Consider the following 27398-nt stretch of genomic DNA (forward strand, 5'->3'; position numbering starts at 1 on the left):
GGGATGGTGTTGCTGTTTAGCTCTACTAGGGGACTTGGCTGGCATCTTTAGTTCGAATTCTGTCCAATGACCTCCTGCGCAAAGATTGTATATTGACGATAACATACAGGGGTGGCCAATGGAGACAATGGCAGTGCGGGGAATAGATAAGAATGCAACATAAGCGTGTTGTACAAAGGAGACATTATATAGCAAAGACAATTGCATTTCCTTTCACATACCGCGAGCATAACAACTTGACAATATGGCAGAGCTGAGCAGAGCTCCCGATGGAGCAGAGCAAGCGACAAACGCCGTGGCGAAAAGAGTACTACGGAAGATCGACAGGCGGTTAATCCCACTCTTGTTCACAACTTACATGTTCAATTTCATGGACAAGATCATTCTGTCCAGCGCAGCTGTGTTTGGGTTGCGCGATGATACGGTAAGATCATAGCCCAACACACAGAACCAGACTGACATCCATTCTAGGGACTAGTGGGCCAGCAGTACAGCTGGGTATCATCGGTGTTCTACTTTGGCTACCTGGGATGGGTATATCCAACAACACTCCTGATAGCCCGTCTACCAGCTGCAAAATACTTAACAGCCAACACCCTGTTCTGGGGTACTGTGGTAGCCCTCACAGCAGCGTGCACCAACTTCGGGGGCTTGATTACCGTGCGCTTCCTACTGGGAGTCGCTGAAGCAACAATCACACCAGCATTCATGTTCATCACCTCGACATGGTATACACGTGATGAGATTCCCACCCGAACTGGACTGTGGTTCGCTGGCAACGTACGTCCACCCTGTTTAACCCTATCTAACCTTACATCCACCACTAACGTCTATACCTAGAGCGTCGGCGGTATCCTCTCCAGCCTCCTCGCCTATGGCTTAGGCCACGTCAAAGACAACGTCGGACCATGGCGATGGATGTTCATCGTCCTAGGCGTGTTAACCTTCCTCTGGGGCTTCGCCTTGTGGGCATTACTCCCAGACTCGATCTCCAAAGCCAAATTCTTGTCTGAAGAGGAACGCCAATGCGCAAGCAACCGAGCCGTCATCGCAGGCACAGGCGCAACAGAGAAGACAGCCTGGCAATGGGATCAATTCGCGGAATGTCTCATGGACCCGAAGTCCTGGCTGGTCTTCTGCTTGGCATTGGTAACTCAAATCCCCAACGGGGGAACTCAGAACTTCTCCAATCTCGTTATTGTCTCATTCGGCTTTACGAGTTTGCAGTCTACGCTGATCAATATCCCTTACTCGCTTATTACCATAGCCACAATCACGGGAACAGGTTGGCTAGCAGGCCGTTTCCGCCAACTCAACTGCATACTTATTGTTGTCGTTGTAGTGCCCTGTGTTATCGGCAGTGCGATTATCTATTCGCGGGCTCATATCGTTCTGGGTGTCCAGTTATTTGGATATTTCCTCTTGTCGACGGGTCCTGCAGCTATGCCGCTCGCTATGTCGCTCGTGCAGGCCAATTACCGTGGTGTCACGAAGAAAATGACTGTCACTGCGATGCTGTTCCTGGCATACTGTGCTGGTAATATCTCGGGTCCTCAGTTCTTTCTTAGTGAAGAGGCGCCGACGTATAATACTGCTTTCCGCACTATTATGATTTGTTATGCGCTTGCTGTTCTACTTGCGTTGTGTCTGCGGTTTTATTTGCAATGGATGAATGCTCGTCGCACGCGCCTGGAAGGATTTGAAGGAAGTGCTGGGAATGCAGGTGCTGTTGGTGGGAAGGTGTTGGATGGGGATCAGGATTTGAACAATGTCGCGGATATGGTGACTCGGGTACAGCTCGTGTCGCATGATTATGAGGATATTACGGATTGGAAGACGCCGGGCTTCAGATACCGGTATTAGTTGGGATAGCTCATAAACTGGAAAGGTGATTCGGAAAATATAGTCATAGGCCATAATTCCTTTCATACCTCCACCTTTATATAATCTACATGATCAACCCACCATTCTTAAAGAAAAGAGCATAACCCGAGGCACTCGGAAATGGTTAAAAGAAGGGGGGAAAGAGAGGTAAAGGCTTTCTATGAAAAGAAAGCTCATATAGCAATGTGACCCCGAAATTCAATCTCAATTAATGTCCTTATAATACTCTGCGTGCATTTGTAGAATCTTATAAAATTTCACGATGGAAATAACGACGAAGCATACGTCACAAGCTGTATATTATCATACAAATATAAATACAATAGGAACCCCTTCAGCCAGAGCCAAATGTCTAAAGGGTGCATCACTCAGAACTTCCCGGTGGTCTCAATACATAGCGATAAGTGGTCCCAAAATGCCAACGCTTCTCTTCAACAATAACCAACCCACTTTCCCTTACAATAGCACCAATATCCCGATTCCACCAACACCCATGACGATCCGCATGGGCAGGAGCAAGATTATCAAGAATACCATTAACCCAATCCCACCGCGAACGACCATGCTCAAGAAGCAAGATATGACCATTCTTCGGCTCAGTAATCGACCCCAAATGGCGCAGCGTCCCAACAGGATCTGGCATCGAGCATAGACCCATAGTCTGCACAATGGTATCAAAGTAGCGCGGCGGATCCCCCGGTCCAGCAGGCGGGGGCGTGACAGAGCCCGCGTCGACGCATTGGTAAGACACGCGAGTGAAATCCGGGTACATAGATTCGAACTTCTGCTTTGTGATTGCGACCATCTGCGGGCTTAGATCTGTGAATGTGATCGACCGACAGCCGTTGACCTCGAGGTGGTGGTGGAATTCGTTGACGCCTCGTCGCTCGCCGAGGAGGTAGTATGGTAGATTGCGGCCTGTGCCGCAGCTCACTTCTAGGACGTTGCCGCGAGCGTGTCGGATTAGGTCATTGCGCTTGCTACCCAGTTGCATGAACTTTTCGGAGATTTCGACGTCCGCGTCGAATGTTGAGGCTGTTTTGTTGTATCTGTCTGAAACGTCGTTGGATACAACCAGGGCTTGGCTTTTGTTCACTTCGCGTTTGTATGAGACGTATAGGTAGCTGCTGTAGGTGCTTATTGCTAGGGCTGTAATTCCCATGAAGGCGAGGGCTGTTGGAGGGATTCCATGTTTGCTCTTTTTCTCCTTGGTTTCGGAGCTGGGGTCTTCAGTTTGTGAAGACTGTGTCTTTGGAGGGACTTCACGCCTTTTAGGCTTTACGGTCCTTTTGAGCTCTGAGGGGCCATTTTGTGTGTTGCCAAGAGGCTGTTTTCTCTTTGAGATTGGACTAGGGGATGTGTTAGTATGGATTCTGATGGCATTTTCACGTGTGCATACATTTGATCTCGAGGTACCTTGCTCGATGCCCGTCGGCAGGGCGTAACGGGCCACCTGACCAAGGGCACTCGGCGCAATGGGTTTGCATTCATTGCGATGGGCCCATGCGACTAGGGTTTTCTCCTGATAAGAGATGTATGCGGTCTAGCGTGCCGAGCTGGATGTTTTTCGCTTCCCTTTCACGGAAGATTTATCACCCAGTAAGGGAACAAGGTATGCTCGAAATAGGAAATTAGCTGTGCGAGCTGATAATCCATAGACCAAGGGCGGCTAATCGATGCCTATTGGGGACAATGTTGACTCGGAAGACGAAAAGTCGGGAGACGGGACCGAGTCAGGTCAGGCCGTTATCGGCTATCAATTGGGAATTCCCCCGACATCTCCAACTTTCCCACGACCTTCCTACAGACACACACACAATGGCATTGCCGTCCAATATCCTGATCGTAGGAGGCGGAGTCTTCGGGCGTAAGTATAAACAACATGCAGCACACACCCTCGGCTTGCATACCGCACACACATCACATCCCCAACTTCAACCCCATACACCGCACCCGCACCCGCACCCGCACTCAAGACACCACGCCCCCAAACACCCCAATTGCTATTGACTCAAAACTAACAAAATCCCTTAGTCTCAACGGCCCTCTCCCTAACAAAACGCCACCCAAACAGCAAAATAACAATAATTGAATCCTCGCCGACAATCCCAAACCCGCACGGCTCCTCAGTGGACACATCCCGAATCGTGCGCGCAGACTACGCAAACGCAGCCTACTCCAAGCTAGCGGACAGTGCCATCAAACAGTGGCGCAGCACAGCCTGGGGCGCCGAAGGCCGGTACACGCAAAACGGCCTCCTCCTCGTCTACCCAGCGGATAGCGCCAGCGCCAAAGAATACGCGCGCAAGAGCTACGCCAACGTGCGCCAGATCGAGGGCGATAATGTTGAGTTCTTGCCGTCGCAGAAGGACGTGTTGAGGGTTGTGCCGGCGTATGGCGAGGAGCTTGATGTGGCCGGTGGGTATGTGAATTGGGGGTCTGGGTGGTCTGATGCGGCGGCTAGTGTTGCATATGCGAAGGCGCTGATTGATGCGGAGGGGAAGGTTGGGTTCCGGACTGGGCAGGTCGAAAGGGTTCTCTATGAGGACGTCGGTGGGAAGAAGTCCAAGGCTTCTGGTGTCGTCTTCACAGATGGAACGACACTCTCGGCTGACTTGGTTATTCTCGCTACTGGAGCGTGGACATCTAAATTGGTTGATCTGCGCGGACGGGCTGTCGCGACTGGACAGGCGATTGCGTATATGCGAATCTCGGACGAGGAGCAGCGCGAGTTGGAGAATTTGCCTACGATTTTGAACTTCGCTACTGGGATCTTTATCATTCCGCCTCGGGGGAACTTGCTTAAAATTGCGCGCCATGCGTTTGGATACCGGAATCCGGTTTCGGTGCCTGTTCCCGGGGCGAGTGGACCTGGCGAGAGGATGGATGTTAGTTTGCCTGAGAAGGGGGTTCCTGTTCCGCTTGAGGGACAGGATGCTTTCCGGATTGCGTTGAGGCAGCTTCTGCCGCGGTTTGCGGAGAGGGAGTTTGTTGATACGCGGGTTTGTTGGTATACTGATACGTGAGTTTCTTTCTTGATCTCCTTTCTGGTTTGACTGAGCGCTTCTTGGGGGATATGGTGCTGATTTGTTGTTGTTCGCGGTTAGGCCTAAGGGTGACTTTATTATCTCCTACCACCCTGACCATGAGGGTCTTTTCCTTGCTACTGGTGGCAGTGGCCATGCGTTCAAGTTCCTCCCTGTTATTGGTGACAAGGTGGTTGATGCGCTTGAGGGAACTCTTGACTCTGAGCTGAGCGAGATGTGGACATGGTCTGCTGCTGCGACGGCCGATGATGAGGACTTTGATGGCGATGGCAGTCGGTCTGGAGCAAGAAGGGCGAATCTAAAAGATGAGTTGGCGAAGACGCAGAAGGCTTCGAGAAGCAGTGCGCTATAGATGGGTTGTCATGAATGTATATAACATGTTGGACGTACGAAAAGATGTATGGGGTGCATGGACAGTTGGGTATATACTTGGGAAGACGAGCCCACACAACGATGTTGTTACATTTACTTGGAAAAGAATTTTTGAGAGACTTTTTATTTTTGCTACTCAAAAGGTAGTGACGGCAGTGCCGTTCCATCAATATGCAGCCTTGGGCAGGCAAAGCAAAGATGGAATCTAAGGGCTCACCATTTTTTTTTGGCCCATGGGGAGGTGATCCACCACAGATGAAACCAGAGGATGATAAAAAAAATTAGAGGCAGCAGTCATCGACCGGCGCACGAACCGCCTCACTGCGACGTGCAGCAATCTAATTGTGTAAAAGCACGAAATGGTGGAACAAACCGGGGATCATCCGAATCGCTAGAACGCCCAACTATGCTTGCATGAAAGATTCGTAAAAGCAAAAGGAAACCGAGGCGCAGGAGTTAGGTAATCGCTGCGATCCTCAACGGGAAAAAAGCAGTGTTAATACAGGGTTGAAAGTTGAAAGCGAAGAGCATGCGATCTCCGAAAGCTTTTTCAGACCTTGCGGAAATCTGGGGAGGGTTAGCGATGAAGTGTCTGTGAGACCACAAGACAACATACCAGAAAGCACAGGGTAGATCAACTCGAAAGCCTGATAGATCTCCTCACGGACCTTGGCACCAGTAAGGACGATCTTGCCACTGACGAAGATTAGAAGAACGATCTTAGGCTTCATCATGCGGTAGATAAGACCAGGGAACAACTCGGGCTCGTAGGACGAGAAGTTATGGTGACGAGATGCGAGACCCTCCAAACGGATGGGGAACTTGATGTCGCAGGACCCGACGATATTCTGGATCTTGAAGTCCGTGAACTTGGCGTTAAAACCGAGCTTCTGGATAATACGGGCGTACTTGCGCGAGGCGAGCTTCGAGTCGTCCTCCGACTTGGCACCGGTGACGACCATCTTGCCCGATGCGAAGATCAGAGCGGTGGTCTTGGGCTCACGGATACGCATGATCACGGCAGCGAAACGCTAGTAGAAAGAAACCCAGTTCAGCCACACTGTACCCTGATGGAATCACCGGGAAGGTGTGGAAGAGAGAAATATACCTTAGGATTGTACTCGGCGTTGCGAGCGTGCAACGCGATGGTCTTGAGATCCAAGCGGCAGTCAAGGTTGACGGTGGCAACGATGTTCCTTTTGGTAGAGCCTAGTTCAGCCATTCTGGTCTCCCAGAAAGAAGCAAGAATATACTCACTGCAGGGTTGGCACAATGCCACTGCTTCCGGTAGTCGCGCCAGGAGTGGCGGCCGGGGTCGCGGGAGAAGCGGGAGTCACCCCGGTGCCGGTGACGGCATTTCCTCCGGCCTGACCGTTCATCTGAGCCATCGCCTCCTTGTCCGAGCCAGGTGGGGTCAAATCGCCAGCGCCACCAGGGAAGGAAAGCGAGGCCGTGGAGGTGAAGGCACGAGCCTGCTGGGCATTTGACGGGTGGGTGGTGAGCGTATCCATGATGGAGGCTCGAAAATCACGTGTGGGGTGCGCGAAAGAGTAAGTTGAAAGGATGACGTAACAACTGTGATGAAAAAGCCAGAGGTGAGCGAAAATCACCACTGGGGAGGGATGCGAGATGCAAGAGAGGAGGTTGGTGAAATGGGTCACGTGAGTCAAAATCTTACCTGGGAGATGGACAACTCAATGTATCCCCCTAAGGTCTTCGCACTCAATTCGGTACCTTGAATAGGTAGACACGAGTAAGGGAAGCGAAACCGTTGCAGACTGATGCAGACTGATAAGTCGAAATCAGGAGAAACGCACACTGAAGTGTTTTCTCAAGACGCGATCGCAGGCGAGATTATGACAAAGAACAGAAAGGACGGAATGAAGAGCAACTTTTTTTTTTTCTGTTTTCTTTTGTTGCGCTGCTTTTGGTATGGGATTTGTGTCTATCTGCGCGATCTGGAAAAGAGAGAAAGAGAGTGAAGTGATCCCTGAGGTTCAGCTCCTATTGTTCAAGTCGCGTGGACGAAAACCTTTTTTTCCCCTAAAAAAAAAAGAAAGGGTAGAGAGTAATCAGAGTGAGGTGAAACTGATTAGTAAGAGGAGCAGATATTAAAATGCTGCTTTGGGGGGAGGAAGATGGAGTTTCCAGAACAGCTCCGGATGCCAAGACCGAGACAGGAATGGGAGTAACGGGGGGAGGTTGGGCCTTTATATAGTGCTGACTCACAGGGGAGGCTGGGCCACCAACTAAAAGCAGCCAGAGCGGTCTCCCTTCAACCTTGGGTTCATCGCCCGCTAGCGGCTCTGGGACTGTCGCCCGTGATCCAATCAGAGTGGCTCTTCTGCCCTGATGTCTTTCATTCGCCCAACGCACTCCGCTTGTTAGCCACCCAGCCGCCTGAATGGCTGAAACACCCTTGCTTTATCCTCCGCGCCCCATGGTTGTAGGCGGTGTTCTTCCAGTCCGCGGTCCTCCTGCAGCTGATAGTCCCATCCGTCCCACGCCTAGTCCAATCATCGTCATCGACTATCCTCGGTCACTCCCTGGATGCGCTTTCCTCTTGCCGCTTTAACGGGAGGCAACTGAACAAAAATTCTCGTTTTTCGGCCCTTCTCTCTGACCTCACACTCAGGGTATATGACAAGGTGATATTGGTGTGGTGGTGCTATATTCTGTCATTCTGAATAATCGGCTCATCTACCTGTTTAGATTTATCTCTCACTTCTGTCCAATAATTCCCCCTCCCAACTTCCACCAACAGCCAACAACGGAATTCCCATCAGGACAGGGTGGCCGGTTCGATTCTGCCTGGGCGGTGGCGTCCGCGCTGATCCGTCCCGCCAAGGCTTGATGAATCTCATGGTATGCGATCTGTCAATGATCGGTCACTTTTTTAGCTTCTTTGGATCAGTCCGCTGGCTTCGTGAATGTTTGTTATGAGCCTCAGGTCATATCTGAGTATTATAACATTTTCGGGATTCCGGTATGCTGAATACCATACCCGACACCGATATCGTTACATTCCACAGTAATAATACAATACCGAGTACTCCGGACATACTTTGCACTGGCTCTTGGACCCCTGGAGTAGCACTCGACTAATTTAAGCTTGTTCTCTGGCATATGCATATATTTTATGCAAGGTGAACTTGACAGGACTTGGATTATAATCTAGAGTGATAAAGTGATGTCAAGTATGGTATTGAACAATGCATGTGATGCATGTGATGAGTCCACTACGCCGTAGGTGTAAACAGAACCCTCATGGGCTGATGTGACAGGAGACAAAGATGCAAAGAGGTGGAGATCTTTATCTATATCTATATCTACAGTATATCTATATCGTACCAAAAATCATCGAGTTTCTGCTTTTAGAATGACACCTGAGGCAGTCGACACCTCAGGCCAAGATTGGAATCGCCGACTTCCCCATTGGCTCAGAGATAATGCCGAGGATAGGCGGTTTTTCGGCGTTTCGTGATCCTCGACTCTAGTTCGGGTACTCAAGATTGATCCTCGATATCTTAATATCTTGCCCCTCCGCATTTAACCTTCCTCATGCTCCTTGGTCGCTAGTACGTCCTGGTCACAGCCTCCGGCTTCGAAAAATCTTACACCATGGCCTCCAAAAGCGCCGTCTTGCCTCTACTGAGGCGCGAACTACGATCCTCCTCCCGATTCTCACGAGCTAGCTCCTCGGTGTCCGCCATTGCCATCCCAGCCCGCTATTCAGCTAGCCCCTTCACAGCCGGACGGATCCCTCGGCGAATGGCATTGCTCGCGCCACCCCAGACACGAGCCTTCTCACAATCGCTATCACGACGAGTCGCAGATGAAAGTGGCGAATTCGACCCTCGCACCATCGAGCGGGAGTCCGATGAAGTGGATGTATGCATTGTCGGCGGTGGTATGTACTCGCGTTGGCTGTCCCGTAAGCACCCCAACTAAGCTTGATGCACTCTAGGTCCCGCCGGTCTCGCCGCCGCCATTCGATTGAAGCAGCTTGCCAACGAAGCAGGCAACGAAGAGTTCCGAGTTCTCCTCCTGGAGAAGTCTGGTGAATTGGGCGACCACATCGTGTCCGGAAACGTCTTGCAGCCAACCGCTCTCAATGAGCTGCTCCCCGACTGGCTGTCCGAGGATAACCCTTCGCGGTTCGAGGGTGCAACCCCCGCCAAGAGCGACAAGATGCGCTTCCTAACCAAGAACGGATCATACCCCCTTCCTACGCCGCCGCAGATGCACAACGAAGGAAATTACATTGTCAGTTTGAACGAGCTGACCAAGTGGATGGGAGAACGCGCGGAAGAGGTTGGCGTCGAGGTTTACCCCGGTTTCGCCGCTAGCGAGATTGTCTACAGCTCCGATGGTGCGGTGAAGGGTGTGGCGACCAACGACCTGGGACTGGGCCGGGACGGTAAGCCCAAGGATACATTCGAGCGCGGAATGGAGTTCCACGCCCGTGTCACACTGCTTGCTGAGGGCTGCCACGGCAGTCTGACCAAGCAGGTTATGAAGAAATACGACCTCCGTCGGGACAGCCAGCCCCAGACATATGGACTCGGAATCAAGGAAATCTGGGAGATTCAGCCTGAGAAGTTCAAGTCTGGTGAGATCACCCACTCGATGGGATATCCTCTCCCCAAGGATACGTACGGTGGAGCTTGGATGTACCACTTTGGCGACAACATGGTCAGTATAGGTCTGGTGGTTGGATTAGACTATCCGAACCCGTGGCTTTCGCCGTACGGGGAGTTCCAGAAGATGAAGCACCACCCCATGTTCAAGGAGGTTCTCGAGGGCGGCAAGTGCATTTCATATGGTGCCCGCGCATTGAATGAGGGTGGCTTCCAGTCGATACCTAAGTGCGCATTCCCTGGTGGTGCCTTGATCGGTGATACGGCCGGCTTCTTGAACGTCCCCAAGATTAAGGGTACTCACACCGCAATGAAGTCGGGTATGCTGGCAGCCGAGGCTACCTTTAGCGCGCTGCAAAGCGAGAACCAGGGAACCGTGTTCTTGTTCGACTACGAGAAGTCCCTGCGCGATTCGTCCATCTGGAAGGAGCTGTCCGAGGTGCGCAACATTCGGCCCTCATTCAACTCTCCATTCGGCTTCTTTGGTGGACTGCTCTACTCCGGATTGGAAGCATACATTTTCAAGGGTAAGGTGCCATGGACTCTCAGCCACCACGGTACCGACGCCGCAGCTACCAAGCCCGCGTCTGCATACGAGAAGATTGAATACCCCAAGCCCGATGGAGAAATCAGCTTCGATATCTTGACCAGCGTGAGCCGGACGGGTACCAACCATGAGGAAGACCAGCCAGTTCACCTGCAGGTAGAGGACTGGGATAAGCACAAAGATCTGGCGTGGCCCAAGTACAAGGGCGTGGAGAACCGATTCTGCCCTGCAGGTGTATACGAATATGTTGAGGACCCTAGCAAGGAACACGGTGTCCGGTTCCAGATCAACGCACAGAAGTAAGTTCTTATCTCCGACATGAGAGAGATCTAGATGCTGACCATTCCCAGCTGCATTCACTGCAAGACCTGTGACATCAAGGTTCCTACACAAGACATCAACTGGCAGACACCTCAAGGAGGGGAGGGCCCCAAATATACGTTGACGTAAGATTTAGCTTCAGGAGGGAAAAAGGAGTTTGAGGTTGGGAGTTTGTATATGGAGCCAAAGTACCAAAAAAGATTACCCGCCCCATGGGGCAGAACCGTGGAATGCAGGTGGAGGTCCAGGGATTCACATACCTTTAATTGTAAATGTACATCTATACATCTATACAACTACTGTATACGTTGTTTTTATCTTTAACATCAAACATTTAATCTTAACAGAATGAAGTAGATCAACCACGGTGGGACCACGTGGATCTGTGAAAAAGGTGAGGCGGCCAGAGTTTCGTAGTCCACCGCCAGAGCACGGTTTCCCTTTTCTCTTCCCCCTCTCGCTTTTGCTCTCCCTCTCTCTTCTCATCTGGTCCTCGCTAGTATCGGGTCAGCTGAAGTGGTATCATCGCTCTGACCTCTCACGGCCCGCCGCTTGTTTGTTGGGCGGTTACGCGCCTGCAGTCACTCGCATCCGTTCCATCCAAGGCGCCTACGTTCTGGGCTTTTTCATCATAACCCGGAGACTTCCCTTTGGCCATCTCTTTCTTTTTTCTCCAACAAACCAGTCCTTCAGATCAGCCATGACTGAGGTGTCGTCCACTCGCCTTTATCTTGGGAACCTTCCCCGCAACGGTATGCTGGCACCCACACCTGACTGTCCATTGCCCTGAGAACGCACCTCCATGCATGATCGCCAGATGTCTTCCCCTCCTGGCATCCAGAGTTCTCTTCTGCCTTGGACCCCTCTGTCTCTTGTGACTGGGTCCCTCCCCCGGGTCCACTGGGAGCTGGAACTACCACGGAACAGCTATCGCCTCGGCCGCCCTCGGATTTGTTTTTAGTATTGTCACGCTAACCGTCATGTTACCTTTTTTCTTACAGTCACCAAAGGAGACATCGAGGAACACTTCAGCAGCCATGGCTCGGGTAAGATCACCGAGATCAAGCTAATGAACGGCTTTGGCTTTATTGAATATGAGGATGCACTGGATGCTCGGGATATTGTTCCTGGTAATAACAAGCAATACCCCGCCTACCTCTGCTGACTGGCTAACTGTTTCTTTCCTGCAGCGTTCCGTATGCCCCAACGACCTACTCGCTAGCTTGACGTTTTGCTTATCAACAACACAGATGGGAGTGAATTCAAAGGCGAGCGTCTCACCGTTCAGTTTGCCCGTGGTCCCCGACGCAAGGAAGCCTTCCCTGGGCCCCAAGAGCGCAACAATCTCCCGCGTCCACGTCGCACGGTATTCCGGATGCAGATCTCCGGTCTTCCAGAAACAAGTTGGCAGGTTAGCAGCCCATGTCCATTCCTCCCCGGAGCTCCTGGTGTAGATCCCTTGAGCCTATTTCCACATTCAGCCCACATCCCAGTCTGTCGTTATCATGGCCACCGAGACAAATTCTCAATCCTCGGGCACTAACATGCTAGCGCTCATCTCTTGGTGATCTGAAAATGCGTCTTGGGCTTTTCGTTTTGCCAGGAGATCCGAGACATTCCCCTTGCCTACTCATCAAGACTTCAGACCTTTCCTGGGGAATTCTGGACTCCAACGTAGTATGGCCATTTGGATATACCTCCCCGGACAGGCCATGGACTTCTTGTTTTCCTTTCTACCACATGGACCTCCTGGATACTCTTTTACCTGGACCTGGACTCACCTTACGTTATCTAGGACTTGAAAGACTTTGCCCGCCAGTCCGGACTGGACGTGGTATACTCGGAGACAGGCCGCGAACAGGGCCGAGGGTGGGTTACCAAATTCCAGCGAAAGCCCCTATGCCAACTCCATTGACACAATTATAAGGTTTGTGGAATTCGAGACCGCCAACGACCTCAAAACCGCCGTGGAGAAACTGGACCAGCGAGAGTTCAAAGGATCGCGCGTCACCTGCGTCGCCGATGTAAGCGCCCAACCTGGCTCGGACCCGGAGGACTCGCCTCTCACCCTTTCCCAGATCCAAAGCTTTGAGGAACGTCCCGTCCGCGACCCTTACCGGTCCCGTTCCCCACGTCGCCCCTACCCGGCTCCCATGGATGAGTACGACCGCCGGATACCTCCTCCTCGTGGCTACAGTCCCCGGGATCACTATCGTGAACGGTCCCCGATTCCCATGCGCCGGGACTATTATGAACGGGATGGCTATGCCCGCAGGACTCCCCCTCGCCCGCGGATGGAAGACTACCCCCCTCCCCGTCGCCCCTACGAAGACCCCTACCCCCCTCCACCTCCGCGCCACTATGATGATCCCTACCTAGCTGCGCGGGCCTATGGTCGTCCTCGCACCCCGCCAAGAAGTGACTATGTCCCTTACGACCGTCCCCGTTACTGGTAGTGGTAGTCGCCGTGCTGGGTTTGATTGAATGTTTCAGCATTTCAGCATTTCGGCATATCAGCATATCAGCATATCAGCATATCAGTATGGGTTCTTGCTCTGTTTTTTCTTTCACTCTCCTTCGCCAAATACCCGCAACGTGTCATACTGATTTCATGGTGTCATGATTCTTTTCCACCGCTGCCACGGTCTCGTTCAGCGTGTTCTCACGGCCGGATTTTATTCTTATTTTTCAATCTCTATTCTTTCTACTGGACAGCACGAGTGTTTCGTATCCTTCGTTCTTGCAGATAGTTGACGTTGCCGTGGGGGACATATGAGGCCTCCGCCCATGGTTCTTTTTTCAAACATTTTATTCATACTTTCATATTTTCATACTGCACTCTTGATTGTGGTAGTATTTGACAATCTAATCTCCTAATCTGGTCTACTGTTAACTTAGCAGGATCTCAGCTGTAGGTGGAAGTAATGTTCTAATTTAATGGCCCGCCATGACGTGAAGTGTAGAGTATCTGTAGACCGAAATATATATCTTGAAATGCGGAACCCATTTCCGCTACAGATTGCAGCCCAGCCCAGTTTGTTATCACCTTGCAAAGGTATAGTCGGTGAATACTAGCATCCAACCATATAAAAGCACCGAGGAGAAACCCTACCGTGGACTTAACGCGGGCACAGCCGTCCTGATCTGTCCGCACCCGCTTCCGAGCCACTTTCCCCGCTAAAAAAAACCTCCTTACCTCAACCCTGGAGCTACCAACACCTCCAACCTAAGTCAATTCAACAACCACAAAATTAACAACCGCAAAAATGACCACAACACAAGCACCAGTCACCCTCCGCCAACGCCCCCAAACCCTCGACACAGTCCGCCTCCGCGACATCTCCCTCCCCCTCCCCGCAGCCCCAGAAGCCTGGCACCGAACCGGAAAATCCCAGCCCTGCACCGCAACCCTAACACTCTCATACTCATCGATAATCGCAGCCGCAGAAACGGACAATGTCTCCCTAACACTGGACTACGGCAAGCTCTTCAGACGCCTAGACAGCGACGTGCGCAACATGGCACAACTCTCCACATCAGCAGACCATCCACACAAACACATGGTCAGTGTGGCTGGGACCCGGTGCGCAGATCTGGATAACGAAACCTATGCGGTTGGAATAGATCCGCGCGTTACGGCTGCTATCGTTGCGAATGCTGGATTGGGGATGTTGGAGGAGACGGCCGCGCGCGTGGCGGAGGAGAGTGTTTCGGATGCGTATGGAGAGTGTGAGGTTGAATTGTGTTTTGGGAAGGCTTTGTTGAGGGCTGAGGGGGTTTGAGGTATCGGAGTGTTACTGTCTGGGGGGAGAGGAATGGCGGCGTGAGGTGTCCTGTTGTTTTGGAGGAGGAGTTCCGTATTGAGGGGATTCGGTGCCATGCTGTGCTTGGGGTTAATGCTCATGAGAGGGTTGAGAAGCAGGCTGTTGTTGTTGGGTTGGTGTTTTGTGGAGAGGGGTTGGGGGTTTGGGGGTCGAAGGTTGTGGAGAGTTATCAGGCTGTTACGAGGGCTGTTGCTGAGGTTTGTGGTTTTCTTTTCCTTCTCCTCCTTCTTCTCCTCCTTATACTTCTTTCTTTGAGATGTATGCTGACTTTGTTTTGGATTGTAGCAAGTTGAGGAGACTTCGTTCCAGACTGTTGAGTCTTTGGCTACGTTTATTGCTCGCATTGTTACTGTTGACTTTGGAAATGAGTTCGTTACAGTTAAAGTTGAGAAGCCCAGTGCTCTTGCTTTTGTCGGGAGGTCTGGTGTCGAGATTACTCGCTCGAAGGAGTTCTTTGATACTCACGATGTGCCGCGGAAGTAAATAACTTAACAAATGTGGATACGCCGGACTAAAACTTGGTCGAGGTGGTCACTGGCTGATTGTTATAGACAATAATGTTATAGATATCCCATGAATAGAAGAATAAAACAAGGTTGAATCTATAAAAGGTTCTATACAGAGGAGGTGACCAACCAACTTAGGTCATCATTCGGCACGTGAAAGCTGCATTGGGCCTAGTGGCTTCAGCCCCCGGATTTGCGCCTCAAATCTGATGATTTTCTGCATGCTTTGTTGAACTTCCTCACTTTTTGAGGGAACCTGGAAAGCCTCTTTCTTCTTTTATCATTATTCTCTATGTGCCCATCTCAAACACCCTTGATTCCGCTTACTGCCTCCTTGGCGAGCTTCGATCTATCCCTTCTGAACCTGGCTCCTACTTCTCACTCTCTTTCCACTGCACCTTCCATTTCCCTTCCCACCGTGGCTTTCGACACCTCCGCCCGTGAGGTGATTTGGCTAGGGGTCCCAGGTCCGTCCTGAAGAAGGGCGGACGGTAAACCTGCTCGAGAGGACTGGTCTGATCGACTGGTTTGGGCACAGAAGGAAAACCGTACTCTGATGTTCAACAGCTTTACAAGTTGAAGTAAGTCTTTCTAACAATATTTTTTTCTATCAAAAAAGTCCGATCAAGATTTTTTTATTGGTTTTATCTTTGCTATTATTGGTGGGGAAAGAAAAGCCTCACTTACCCCTCCATACATTCCTCACAGTTCAAGATCGAGGCTGACGATCTATGTGAACAGCAACTGCTGGATAGGTATCTCGGATACCTTCCTACCCTTTCATACAACCGCGCAAGGTCAATTGCGCAGCCTCGGTTATCGCCGGCGCTCCCACCTGAACCCGGGAATTTCCTCAATCGCGAAACTTTCGAACAGTGATACAAAGGCACAATGCCTTCTTCCACCGTTAACGACGACCTGTCGGTTGCGGACGTGTTCAGCCCGCAGGCTGATCTCGCACAGTCTTCCATGGATATTCCGACCAATCACCGTCGCCCCGATGCGCACATGTGTAATATGTCACCTCCCCGGATGAACAATGGATTTGGCGACTTTGCGAAACCCGGCCTCAATCCGCATATGAAGCCGCAGCGCCGAAAGAATAAGAAAAAGAATCAGGTCGGACCTGCTTGCTCCACTGTGCGCGGCTTTACTCCTCTGGCATCCGGCGATGAAGAATCGGATTTCTCCGCCGCGAGCTCCCGTACTCCATCTCGTCCTCCTACTTCTCTAGGTGGTGGTAGCCCTTTGGCGCAACCATCTACAGGCCATGGAGTCAGCGCATTGAAGCTTCAACTTAATAACTTGAGCTTGGCCGACAATACAGGTGCCACAAGCGGACTTGCTTCCCAGACACCAAGTGTTGTCAGTGCTTTCTCAGACAGCGACCAGACCGAGATTTTAACGAGTTATGAAGTGCCTCTGGACCAGGACTTTGTTAGCTCTGACGCTGTGCAACCCGAGACACCGGAGGAACGCGGTGTCGATGCCGCTGGTGTGAGTGCGGATCTGCGCAGCCAGCTGTGCCGGAAAATGACCGCAGACGACTTTGAGCCTATCCTCTGCCTAGGCAAGGGCTCGTTCGGAACAGTTCTGTTGGTGCGCCACGTCGTCACCGGCAAGCTGTATGCCCAGAAGCAGTTCCGCAAGGCTTCGATCACTGTGCACAAGAAACTGGTCGAGCAGACCAAGACCGAACGCACGATTCTGGAGAGTGTCAACCGCCACCCATTCGTCGTCAAACTATTTTATGCCTTCCAGGACCACGAAAAGCTTTACCTGATCCTAGAATATGCGCAGGGCGGCGAACTTTTCCACCACCTCGCCATGGAACGCATGTTTGAAGAAGACGCGGCTGCTTTCTACATGGCCGAGGTAGTTCTTGCGTTTGAACACCTGCACCAGAACGTCGGCGTCCTTTACCGCGATCTGAAGCCCGAGAACTGCCTCCTCGACCAACAGGGCCACTTACTCCTCACAGACTTTGGACTTAGCAAAATTGCCCTCAACGATGATGACCGCTGCAACTCTCTTCTCGGCACAATCGAATACATGGCTCCGGAAGTCATTCAAGGAAAACCTTACGGCAAAGCCTGCGACTGGTGGTCCCTCGGCGCCCTGGGCTTCGACCTACTTACCGGCTCGCCACCCTTCCGCGCAAACAACCACGCGAAACTCCAAGAGAAGATCGTCAAACAGAAGCTCACTCTGCCTTACTACCTCGGACCCGACGCCAAAGACCTCCTCACCCGCCTTCTCCGCAAGGAACCATCCAAGCGCCTGGGTTATCACATGGGAAAGGATCTCCAGACCATCAAGAAGCATCGCTTCTTCCGCAAGATCGACTGGGATGCCCTCGAGCGCCGCGAACTCGACCCCCCTATCTGTCCCGTTGTCACTGACCCAGCTCTGGCGGAGAACTTCTCCGTCGATTTTACTCAGCTCCCGCTTAGCCCATCCGTTGCAGGCCCTGGCTTTGATGAATACTATGCCAACGGCCAGGATTTCCCTGCTGGCAAAGCCCCCGATGCGGAAGGGATGAATGCGGAGAGCAATCCGTTCGGTGGATTTAGCTATGTTGCCTCAAGCAGTTTGCTGGATCATGGCCTGGGCGTCATGACTGCGGATTACTGAGAAGCAGGGTTGAGAAAGGGATGGTGACCCATGGAAAGAAAGAATTGATTTATGCCAATGCGTCTGGGGGCCACTGTTCTGGCTAATTGTTCTTCATGCATTGCATTTGCATCTATTACCCTGCGTGGCTATGTTTCTCAGTCTGAGCGCTTACTCTGTTTATCAGTTCGCATATTCAATAGGAGTTGCGCCTTCGCATTGCTTTTTTTTTAATTACTTTTCTGCTTATCGGGAATAGCATAGCTCAGCATCCAGATTACACACGCGGCTGGATCTTGAATTTGAATAAAGTTTGAAGTTTGAATCGTTGATATTGAAATTCATGAATAGTCGTCTTGTTTACATAAAATTCTTGAGAGTAGAGGGTTCGTTCAGCGACAAATTACCGAGTGGCCACCCTTGACAGGTTCTCATAGCCTCCCATAGCCCTCTCAAGCATTAAATAAACACTTAGATTTCGCCTTCTTCGCTTCCGGCATCGTCATCGGGCAGGTCCTTCCCTTTCTCAGGATTGGGTCTTGCCTGATCAATGGAGTTTGCCATGACAAGCGGAGGGTTCTTCGAAGCATCGAATTTGTTCTTTTCATTTTCATCAGAGACCTCGCCTTCTTCGCTTCCGGCATCGTCATCGGGCAGGTCCTTCCCTTTCTCAGGATTGGGTCTTGCCTGATCAATGGAGTTTGCCATGACAAGCGGAGGGTTCTTCGAAGCATCGAATTTGTTCTTTTCATTTTCATCAGAGACCTCGCCTTCTTCCGTGCTGTTTTCTTCCGTGGTTGGTTTTTGGGGGAGGTCTACTTGTGTCGAGGAGTTTTGGTGTGGGGGTGCGATCGGGAGAGAGTGCGATTGTGATTGTGATTGAGATTGAGGTAATGCCGCGGCGGGGATGCGCGGACGAGTGGTGGGTAGTTGTGACTGAGATGGAGTGGGCTGGCTCCCCTCTAGGGATGGGGTTACCGTCCGCTGGCGTTTTGGTGATCGCTCCCCATGCCCATTGAGTGTAGAAGAGGGATTTTGGGCGGGTTCCAGAGCATGCGAGGAAGAAGGGTGGGACTCTGGTTCGCGCGAGCGTTTGCGGCCATTTTGCGCCGAGTCGGGGGCTGTTACGGAGAGAGAGCGTGTAGGGTCTGCTTGCTCGGTCTCTGATTTGGGCGGGTCGCGGTCGAAAATGCGGGTTGGGTCGTTGGGGGTTGTGTCTGACAGGGCGAAGTCTGGGTAGCCTTTGCTTAGGTTCTGCTGGACACGCTCGTAGATCTTGACGATCAGCGTGCAGGCGCGAATTAGGTCGTCGAGACGGACGTCGATTTGCTCCCACCAGGGACGGCCTTCGGAGTCGTCTGGGAATGCGACATGGCAATGACGAGCGGCGGCGTAGAGGGCTGCAGCGGCCAGAACACGGGGCGAGAATTGTAGACAAACGACTGTGTAGGTGGAATCGTTCAGGAAGGCGTAGGAGGCGTTGCGGAGAGTGCGGTTCTCCTGGACACCGAAGAAGAGGGTATAGTCCCAGAGGGCACGGTATGGCGACTCAAGTTGCAAGTCAAAGCAAAGAAATTCCAACATGACGCTCTCGTTCTGCAAGATCAGGTCACGCCATCTCCAATAGTCCTTGGATTGCTCGTCGACGATTAGGTTGGGGTTCTTCATGGCGACGCGGCAGCAGGCGATAACGAAGTCTTTCATGCGTCGCATTGTCTCGTCCACCTTGAACGCGACGAACAGGGCCACTGCGGCGATCACTTTCGGGTGTATCAGGTCTGACCCGGCCTCCGGATATTGGCCCATCAATGAATAGCGCATGAGAAAGCGGTGCATATACACGGTGGCGGTCATGGAGGTCTGCGGTGGCATCTTCAGCATCAGGCTGACCTGCCAGATGAAATCGATTGCCCGGTGCCGAATGTAGTCTTCCTTCTCGCGCTCGATCTTGTCGATTCGCGACGGCGTGCGCTCAAGCTCTTCGTCCGTGAATAACCATTTTTGCTGCTCTGCTTCCACCACTGGATTCGGCAAACCGGGGATCCGTCGCTTCGGCGGTGCTGGGGAGGCAACGGACTCCATCAGGGTCAGGGTTGAAGACAAGGCGAAGAGGTTGACTGATGACGAAGGGAGGAACAGAGGGGTGACAAGTGAAGTTCTTGTGTACCCTTTGATAAATACGATAGCCGATACGGTAATGCGACAGTCAATACGGCAAAGAGAGAAGCGCGCCTGCGCGCTCGTCCGACAGTAAAAGTTTCCAGCCGCAGTTATCAGGCCCAGTGGAGCATGGCGGAGCTTTTGTCTGATCGCGGCGACAATATTAAGGCTGTCTTCGTGGAGGGAGGCGTATAGAAGGGATTTTGAAGCTATAGAGAAGATAGACGCCTGACTGGCCTGGGATATAAAGTGAATGAGGGAAGGTGCTCGTCATGAACATCCTGGGAAGCTTCCGGGCGGAACAATGGTTCTTCCGGTCCACTATATCGTCCAACAATGAGATCGCTGTGAAAACATATAACATTCAACCGTGATCATTTAGAGATCGTATCCTGTATTGAGGGTTGAAAAGCTCCATTCAAACTAGTGCTCTACAAAGATCACGACACTAGCCAAATTTGGTTAGTCATGTGATTCGATTAGTATGAAGTCCATCTAGCACTCCCTTTGAATGCATATTCATATAATCTCTCCTGAGATACCGCCGCGTGAATAAACAATAGAAAGATAATCAAATAATTATTGGTGACGCGACTTGGGTGATAGCACGTTGGTTTATCACTAACAGTGGTAAGATTAGTGCTGTTTTTAATGGCAGGCAGTTGCGCTTTGGCACAAAAATGGCGACTACAGTAGTTGATGTGGTAACCTTTAAAAATGCAGCCTGCTGTGACCTAGGCATTGTGTTGAGTGTTCACGAGACTAGCAATATGAAGAGAAGATCGCTTCAGCATGATTATCGAAGTCAAAGACCAGTCAGTTAATTTGACTTAGATGTTGATTATACCATTGATAGCTAAGTTGACTACAACAGGGGTCATAAATATGTATACTGTGCCATGTAGTATTGAACAGTCTCTACACGAAAGCCTTGAGGCGAGTATACCGTTTTGTGCATTGTCTTCGCCCTAATTTGGCCTCTCTTTTTTTCGCCTCTATTTTGCTTATTTCCGAGTGCCTCGAGTTTATCATGTAGATTGTATAAAGGTCGGGGTGTGAAAGGACTTATGGCCTATGACTCTAGTATTCGGGCTCCTGTGTGCCAGTCATGGAAAATAGAACTGCATGCTAATAACCAACTCTTTGCCTATATTTCAACAAACCTTGATCAAAAGTAACCAAAAATCAAGAGGGTGAACGAGAAAGAATTGAATTTCCATATTAATGGGAACGGAATAGCAGTTCACAAGTAATTGGAGCACACAATGAAGGGGAGTGGTAGAGGATATCAGAGAAAAGAGAGATAGATCCTCGCCTCCAAGGTACCTCAAGGTCAACCCCCAATAGCTGAGACTGCCTCGGCAGGACTCAAAGCGTTCGTGTAAGGCCGTCCTTCTCCCGGTTCCCCATAGGCGCTATTGTAGGTATAGTCTTTCGGCCAGCCTGGGGTGAAACCACACGATAGCGCCATGAGCGAATATATGCACTGTGGATGATGTTAGCAATGTGATGTGGCTAAGAGGAATAAAACCGTACGTGTGTCCATGCATAACCAGGAGTGCATCCGCCTGAAGGCTGAGCTAAACCGTCCACCATATCGCAAACTGGCAAATTCCATCGCATCATCTGCCAAGTAGGAATATCCGGACCGGATCTCTGGGGAACCCAGTTGAAGTAGCTATCGGTCTTGACCTTGGCCATCCATTCGTTTGACGTCCTAGCTACAAGATAGGCAGACCGGGCGATGTCATAGGCATTGAACCCATAGTCAGCATGTAGATTTTCAATTCCTTTAGGGCGAATGAGCTTCTTGGAATACACCTCAGACACTTGCATCTGTTTGGAGTCAGCATCATGTTTTACTGTGCAGATCGCGAGTTTGGAGGGGAATCCTACAAAAAGGAAGGCACTGCCGTCTGGATTGCACCACAACATGTCCGTAAGATCGGCATCTGGTTCGAAATCTCCATTTTCGTCGCATGGATGGTAACGTTTCCGATTCTTGGCGTAGTAGTCTTCCTTGATGGATGTGTTGTCGATCCTGAGAATAAAGATTTTGTCCTTCGCCCACAGCATATTGATCAAAGGAGCAGCAATGAACTTTTTAAGGTCAGCTGCCGGCGGCACAGAGGCACTTGTTTCGCGAAGGATATCGCTCGAGGCAAAATTGCCCGTCAGCAGAATACGCGGGATAGACGTGGGCTGAGTGACCCAACTGGCATCGGCTGGGGGCACTTGATGGAAGTATTCGTCGAAGAAGCTGCCTAGGCCCTGGAATGTACCGTCCATGATATCACTCGCTTTGTCGCCGAGTTCTGCATACGTGGAGAACTCAAGCATGGCTTGGTTGACTGAAGCCAGGGAGCCGACGGCACCGGCTCCAATAGTCATTGCTCCTCCGGCGATGCCTGCCATAGGGCCTAGCATGAAAGCACCAAATATGCTTGCCAGCCCAGCGCCGATAGTCGCTCCCGAGTCTGCACCAAAACTAGTTTCTTCATCACTTGTCTTTGAGTACTTTGTGACCAGCCCAGCGGTCTTGAAGCTCATGCTACCCCAGGCCAACTCCATTCTGTTCTTGATGAGCACGAAATATTGTGCCAAGTTGAGCATGGCGTGAAGAGCCTGTACCCTGTATACGTTACCATCCTCACACTTTAGCTGCTCGTCTAAATTCTCAATCTCGCAATTATTACTGAGACTGATGCGTGCAGGTTAGCGGCAGTGATGACCTTGAGACGAAAGAAAACGTACTTGGGACAGTTCCAGATGTATTTCTTTTGGCTTGCATCGTCTTCCTTTTTGGTTCCCTTGAATGAAGCAAATGTCTGGACAATGCTTCCTCCCACTTGAAATCGTTTGAGAGAGCAAGCTTTTGATACCAACCGGCTCTGGTTTCAAGAAGTTAGCTTTAGTGAAGAATGGTAAATTTGAACCGAGACATACGTGGTGACCAACCAATTTCCAGCATCAGTTTCACCCCACAGCTTTTTGGTCGGATAACCGAGATCATTGCATATGCGGTGGTTGAGACTGTCGTCATCCACGGGCCAATGTTCACTATTGTCCATTAGTGGGGTAACAGATCGAAATGGTGTCCGAACATACTAATAACCATCGGGAGTTGCGTCTGTTGGCTTGGGAGTTGGCGTCGGGATGGGAACGGTGCCTGTGGCTATAGGTTGATCGGGAGCTATGTATGCGGGTAGATTGGGATTCGTAGACGGGTCGACGTCATCTACAGCTGAGCTATCACTTCCAGGGCATGTGTTGAACCAGGTGTATGCCTAAGATGATGAGTGGCTGCCATTGTGATGAGTAGATCAGTAGACTCACGATGTTGGTTCGGGGGATGATATTGTGCATATCAGCACGACTTAACCCTCCGATATTTGGGAAGTATAGATTCGCCTGGTGCTTGGATTAGACGATTTTCTCACGATCGATGAACATTGTACTTACTCCTCGATCTGATCCCTGATATCGAGGCCCATCAAGCAATTCCCACTTCCAACTGGATCCAGCGGTAGGAGTATCACCCATATTGACCCAGACTTGGGTATCACCATTGAACTTGTCGACCCAGAGGAAGTCAACAGCACCGTCACCTAGAGCTCGATGAATTCTCTATTTGACTAGTTAGAATTGTAGAGAGGACATACCGTTTACATCAGCCCATTTGTGATTCGCTCGATCATACCCTTGAGTGCGCTTCACTTGGCCTTTGGCTTCAAAGTCATTTACACCCCTGTTCAGCCATCCAACCGTTCGTCCATCAGGTCTAGTAAGCGTTAGTCTGGTGCTATATCAATGACCTTGTGAGGCTTACTCCATGCACAGGTAGTCTGCACGCCCGTCACCACTACATCTAGTCAGTATCATGTCGAGTGTGAGAGGATGAGAAGACAAACTCGAGATCAGCCATGCTCACACCGATGTCAAAGAGCCCAACTCCCCATCCTTCGGTACATCTGACGTCCCCAGTAACAAATCCCTTGTAGTCCAAAAAGCCACTGCCAATCTCCTCGTTCCAGTGGTTGATCCACACCTCTGCGGCACCAGTTTCACGGTTGACGGCCCAAACATCGCACTGAAGCTTATTAGCTGATGCAGTCAAAAGATTCCCAGTTCGTATCTGAGACGTACCTTGCCGTCACCATCAAAATCCGCAAGATGGATACCCTTACGTTCTCTGCCTAGGTCGAAGATTTGCGGTCCCTCAGGGACCCAAGTCGGAGGTTTGTGAACGTTGCCGTAGAGCAAGCCACGACCATTAGGAGATATCCAGATCTAAAGAGACAGTCAATAACTGAGAAGTTAAATTGTGCACGTCTTAAGAGAAAACTCACATAATCATCTGCGCCGGTGCCTCGCCAGTCACAATAGAAATCGCCATCGCCTGCTCAGTCATGTCAGCTAAGTGGATCAGGAAAAGAGACCAAAGACTCACCCTTCAAAGTAGTCCCTCCTTTTCCGACGTTCTTCCACACGTGGGTATAGTGATTCCAAGTGGGCTTATTTTCCATAGATTCAATCCAGGAATAGTCGACACCACCTCCTGGCCAAATCTGGCCGAATTTGATCCGATCTCTAGCGCCCTTGACACCCATTCCTGCATGAGTGATACCAATGCGACGCCAATCAGGTGCCAGACTGCCTTTTCCTGTGCCACGCTGGTTGATGTACGTGGTGACCTTGCCTTCGTCGTCGAGCCAGAGCCAGTCGGCACGGAAGTCTCCATTGATATCGACAAGACGGACACCATCAATGTCACCCATGCCTTTTCCAGTGAAGACTATTCCCAAGTCCTGCCAGTAGCCACCGAACTCATTTGTCGGGGCATCTTTTTGACCTCCATTTCTCCAGCACTGAATGTCACCGTTTCCTTTGACGAGACAGTAGTCAATACGGCCATCGCCATCGATATCGCCGAGTCGGACATTGGTTTGGGCCAGATCCCCGCCAGGTGCAGCTCTGACTAGACCGATGGACTTGAATTGAGGGGGGCTCCCGCCCAGATTCATTGATACATACATGGCGCCTTCTCTGCTGATGCAGATGAAGTCATCCAGTCCATCATTGTTGAGATCACCCCAGTGTACACCTAATGCCACTATTAGAATGCAACCGGAAAGGAGAATCAAATCATATAGGGTGCTCACCTCGCGCAAGACAACCGTCCTTGACGTCAATTTCGACTGGAGCGCCAAATTTGCCGTTGTTGTTATTCGGGAACATGAAGGTGCCTTTGCCGTCCCGAGTCCAGACAAGCTCATCCAAAGCTCCCTCACGGTGGGCACCTCCCTGGTTAACCAGCTGAGCGTAGTGGATACCAGGATGGACATCGTCCTCCTTGTCAGTGATACCAATTTGCATAATTTGTCCCATAGCCACTGAATTATGCTTATAGTCACCATCATCCCAGCCACTGCCGCGTTGAGTCTGGACCTTTCCATCACCACTGTTTCCACTGCCATACTCTTTCTCAAAGGTAGTATCGGCCCAGTCATTCTCCCCAATATCCTTAGGCTTTTGCAAAAGCTCTTTCGACTCAGCTTCCTGGATTGCAGCCCACCACACCGAGGCCATCTTCTCGTATCCAGGCCCGGTTGGATGAGTTCCATCGGGCAGAAGATCTGTATGTTTGATATAGTCACTCATCTCAGCCAGAACAATACGGTCATTGTTCTTCTGGCGAGCAGCCACGATGTTGCGGTATTGTTCGTTGATTATGACCGAGTTGGCTTGCGCTTTCTCATTGTTGTTAGGTAGAAGTGTCGACAAAATGATGGTTGTTCCAGGAATAGTATCGTACAGACGAGTGAGCATCTGGTTCATCCGGACTCCCGCGTTAGGAACGTCGAAGTTTTGCAAAGCATCATTCGTGCCAGCGCTATAAAAAAAACCAATCAGCATATTATAAGCTCAGCATGTATCAGGTAGCAATACTTGATCAGAATAAGATTTGGAGCCTTCGGAATAGTTCTCTCAGCATATGTGGCCACCTCCTCAATTCGCTTCCCGACCCAACCTTCGTTGTCCTGAAAATGGCATGTCAGGTACCGATCTCGCAAGCTCAATCCATAAACAGTCAGCTTACACGATCCTTCATGGTTCCATCCTTGCGGGATCCAACCATATTCACTTCCCATCCGGCATATCGTAGCTGCTTGCGTAGATATATACGGTATCCATTTTCATCCTCCGACCTATAACCGGTAGTGATTGAAGCGCCAAGAGGCAAAACACGCAAAGCGAATGGCTTGTCACCGCGAGGTTGTAGCTTTGAGGAACCGAGGAACGCTCGTTGATGGGCTTGATGACTGGTGGATGAAGGGAATGCCAAAGTGACAGCCAGTAGCGTTAGACCGACGATGTAAACCTGCATCATTCGGCGGCGTATGCCGAGACCTACCTCCATGATTATTATGGAGATTGATCTTTTGGGAAAAAGAAAACTCAATAGAGATCTTTACTGCGCTTGAGGGTCTCATTTATGGTTGTAGGGCGCGACTACGTTATGGGGGCCAAATAGGAAGGGAAAGAGCATCCCACGGCCCCCTATCTCCTTTAATCAAACCAAAGACAGAATCCTTGGTAATTAGAATACTATATCTTGGCAGCTGTCGTAACGGGGTCGCCTAGCGGAACATGTTGGGTGGAGTAGACGGAGGGCAGTGAAGTGAACATGAGTAGAACTCGTTTAGGGCTAGTTTGCCTAGAGAGGGTTGCGTGCTTCGAGGCCGCGTGGAGATTGTTCTGTGCTTGGAACATAGGAAGAACGGTTAGGTGCAACAGGTTTGGCTATGATTGGTGAGTGAAGTATAAGGATCTAATTTGATGCTGTATTGCAAATACAGCCCTGTGGGGCTGAATTTGGGGGTCCAAATCTCCATGGGCTTTTAATTTTTTATTTGATCGGAAGACAATTTTGATGAGCCCAGTCGTTGCCAGGTCAGGTTCAGTTACTTATTTCGCCGTAGTCTCAATACCTGGGGCTCTTTTTCTTTCCAGGGGGCTCAATGGCAGTGGAAGCGGTTCCAATTACAGAATATTCAAGGCATATTGAGCAACTTGCTCAGGGAGAGAGCATTGTATGACAGAGAACACAAATTGAATGATTGTTGTTACTATTTACACTCTTTTGATTATTTCTCGAGTTATGATGCTAGGGCACACTCGTCTATACAAGTGGCAAGAAATCGCCCTGAATATCGCTACCCTCAAACGCTTGTAAATACGGTATCTGATCATATTACTGATATCTTGTAAGCGTACAGTCATAGCCATAAGTCCTTTCACATCGCTACTTATACGTCATCTATATGATTAACCCACCATTTTTAAATAACTAAAACTTGAGGCACTCGAAAGTGGGCAAAAAAAGAGGCGGGAAAAGAGAGGCCGAAGAGTGCGAAAACAATGCATGAAACAGTATACTCGCTCCGAGGCTTTTGTGTAGAGACTGCCCAATACTTCATAGC

At 50.6% G+C, this 27398-nt stretch overlaps 10 protein-coding genes across 10 annotated transcripts; 6 read left to right on the plus strand and 4 right to left on the minus strand.

The window, feature by feature from the left end:
• Positions 1–221: 221 nt before the first annotated feature.
• N7446_008255 (uncharacterized protein) lies at positions 222–1884 on the plus strand. The gene is made up of 3 exons (XM_058517000.1): positions 222–424; positions 472–780; positions 841–1884. Exons 1-3 carry the CDS (start codon positions 245–247, stop codon positions 1861–1863), a joined length of 1512 nt encoding a protein of 503 aa, XP_058370646.1. The 5' UTR covers positions 222–244; the 3' UTR covers positions 1864–1884.
• Positions 1885–2188: 304 nt separating this feature from the next.
• Positions 2189–3381, minus strand: N7446_008256 (class I SAM-dependent methyltransferase). Its single transcript, XM_058517001.1, has 2 exons — positions 3284–3381; positions 2189–3233 (listed from the first exon to the last, which is right to left on the minus strand). Exons 1-2 carry the CDS (start codon positions 3373–3375, stop codon positions 2249–2251), a joined length of 1077 nt encoding a protein of 358 aa, XP_058370647.1. The 5' UTR covers positions 3376–3381; the 3' UTR covers positions 2189–2248.
• A 321-nt stretch (positions 3382–3702) lies between these two features.
• Positions 3703–5283, plus strand: N7446_008257 (NAD(P)/FAD-dependent oxidoreductase; the record flags this gene model as incomplete). Its single annotated transcript, XM_058517002.1, has 3 exons — positions 3703–3751; positions 3919–4906; positions 4992–5283. 3 exons carry the CDS (start codon positions 3703–3705, stop codon positions 5281–5283), a joined length of 1329 nt encoding a protein of 442 aa, XP_058370648.1.
• A 570-nt stretch (positions 5284–5853) lies between these two features.
• N7446_008258 (TBP family protein) lies at positions 5854–6814 on the minus strand (the record flags this gene model as incomplete). The annotated part of the gene is made up of 4 exons (XM_058517003.1): positions 5854–5870; positions 5920–6334; positions 6412–6499; positions 6561–6814. The coding sequence occupies 4 exons, from the start codon at positions 6812–6814 to the stop codon at positions 5854–5856; spliced, it is 774 nt and encodes a 257-aa protein (XP_058370649.1).
• Positions 6815–8924: 2110 nt separating this feature from the next.
• On the plus strand, positions 8925–10940 carry N7446_008259 (electron-transferring-flavoprotein dehydrogenase; the record flags this gene model as incomplete). Its single annotated transcript, XM_058517004.1, has 3 exons — positions 8925–9213; positions 9271–10789; positions 10841–10940. 3 exons carry the CDS (start codon positions 8925–8927, stop codon positions 10938–10940), a joined length of 1908 nt encoding a protein of 635 aa, XP_058370650.1.
• A 571-nt stretch (positions 10941–11511) lies between these two features.
• On the plus strand, positions 11512–13267 carry N7446_008260 (uncharacterized protein; the record flags this gene model as incomplete). Its single annotated transcript, XM_058517005.1, has 6 exons — positions 11512–11563; positions 11813–11941; positions 12002–12007; positions 12062–12222; positions 12607–12680; positions 12739–13267. 6 exons carry the CDS (start codon positions 11512–11514, stop codon positions 13265–13267), a joined length of 951 nt encoding a protein of 316 aa, XP_058370651.1.
• Positions 13268–14077: 810 nt separating this feature from the next.
• N7446_008261 (dihydroneopterin aldolase family protein) lies at positions 14078–15231 on the plus strand (the record flags this gene model as incomplete). Its single annotated transcript, XM_058517006.1, has 3 exons — positions 14078–14587; positions 14623–14832; positions 14921–15231. The coding sequence occupies 3 exons, from the start codon at positions 14078–14080 to the stop codon at positions 15116–15118; spliced, it is 918 nt and encodes a 305-aa protein (XP_058370652.1). The 3' UTR covers positions 15119–15231.
• Positions 15232–16032: 801 nt separating this feature from the next.
• On the plus strand, positions 16033–17775 carry N7446_008262 (AGC family serine/threonine-protein kinase; the record flags this gene model as incomplete). The annotated part of the gene is made up of 1 exon (XM_058517007.1): positions 16033–17775. The coding sequence occupies one exon, from the start codon at positions 16033–16035 to the stop codon at positions 17773–17775; it is 1743 nt and encodes a 580-aa protein (XP_058370653.1).
• A 450-nt stretch (positions 17776–18225) lies between these two features.
• Positions 18226–19836, minus strand: N7446_008263 (uncharacterized protein; the record flags this gene model as incomplete). Its single annotated transcript, XM_058517008.1, has 1 exon — positions 18226–19836. The coding sequence occupies one exon, from the start codon at positions 19834–19836 to the stop codon at positions 18226–18228; it is 1611 nt and encodes a 536-aa protein (XP_058370654.1).
• A 1411-nt stretch (positions 19837–21247) lies between these two features.
• N7446_008264 (putative esterase) lies at positions 21248–26335 on the minus strand (the record flags this gene model as incomplete). Its single annotated transcript, XM_058517009.1, has 17 exons — positions 21248–21400; positions 21451–21750; positions 21811–22615; positions 22764–22805; positions 22861–22974; positions 23023–23201; positions 23251–23325; positions 23377–23522; positions 23577–23695; positions 23744–23776; positions 23826–24004; positions 24061–24204; positions 24264–24313; positions 24365–25018; positions 25077–25807; positions 25864–25955; positions 26015–26335. 17 exons carry the CDS (start codon positions 26333–26335, stop codon positions 21248–21250), a joined length of 4137 nt encoding a protein of 1378 aa, XP_058370655.1.
• Positions 26336–27398: the final 1063 nt, after the last annotated feature.

Source organism: Penicillium canescens, assembly GCF_028828765.1.
Source record: "Penicillium canescens strain IBT 15451 chromosome Unknown utg000005l_segment0_segment0, whole genome shotgun sequence".
Classification (NCBI taxonomy): Eukaryota; Fungi; Ascomycota; class Eurotiomycetes; order Eurotiales; family Aspergillaceae; genus Penicillium; species Penicillium canescens.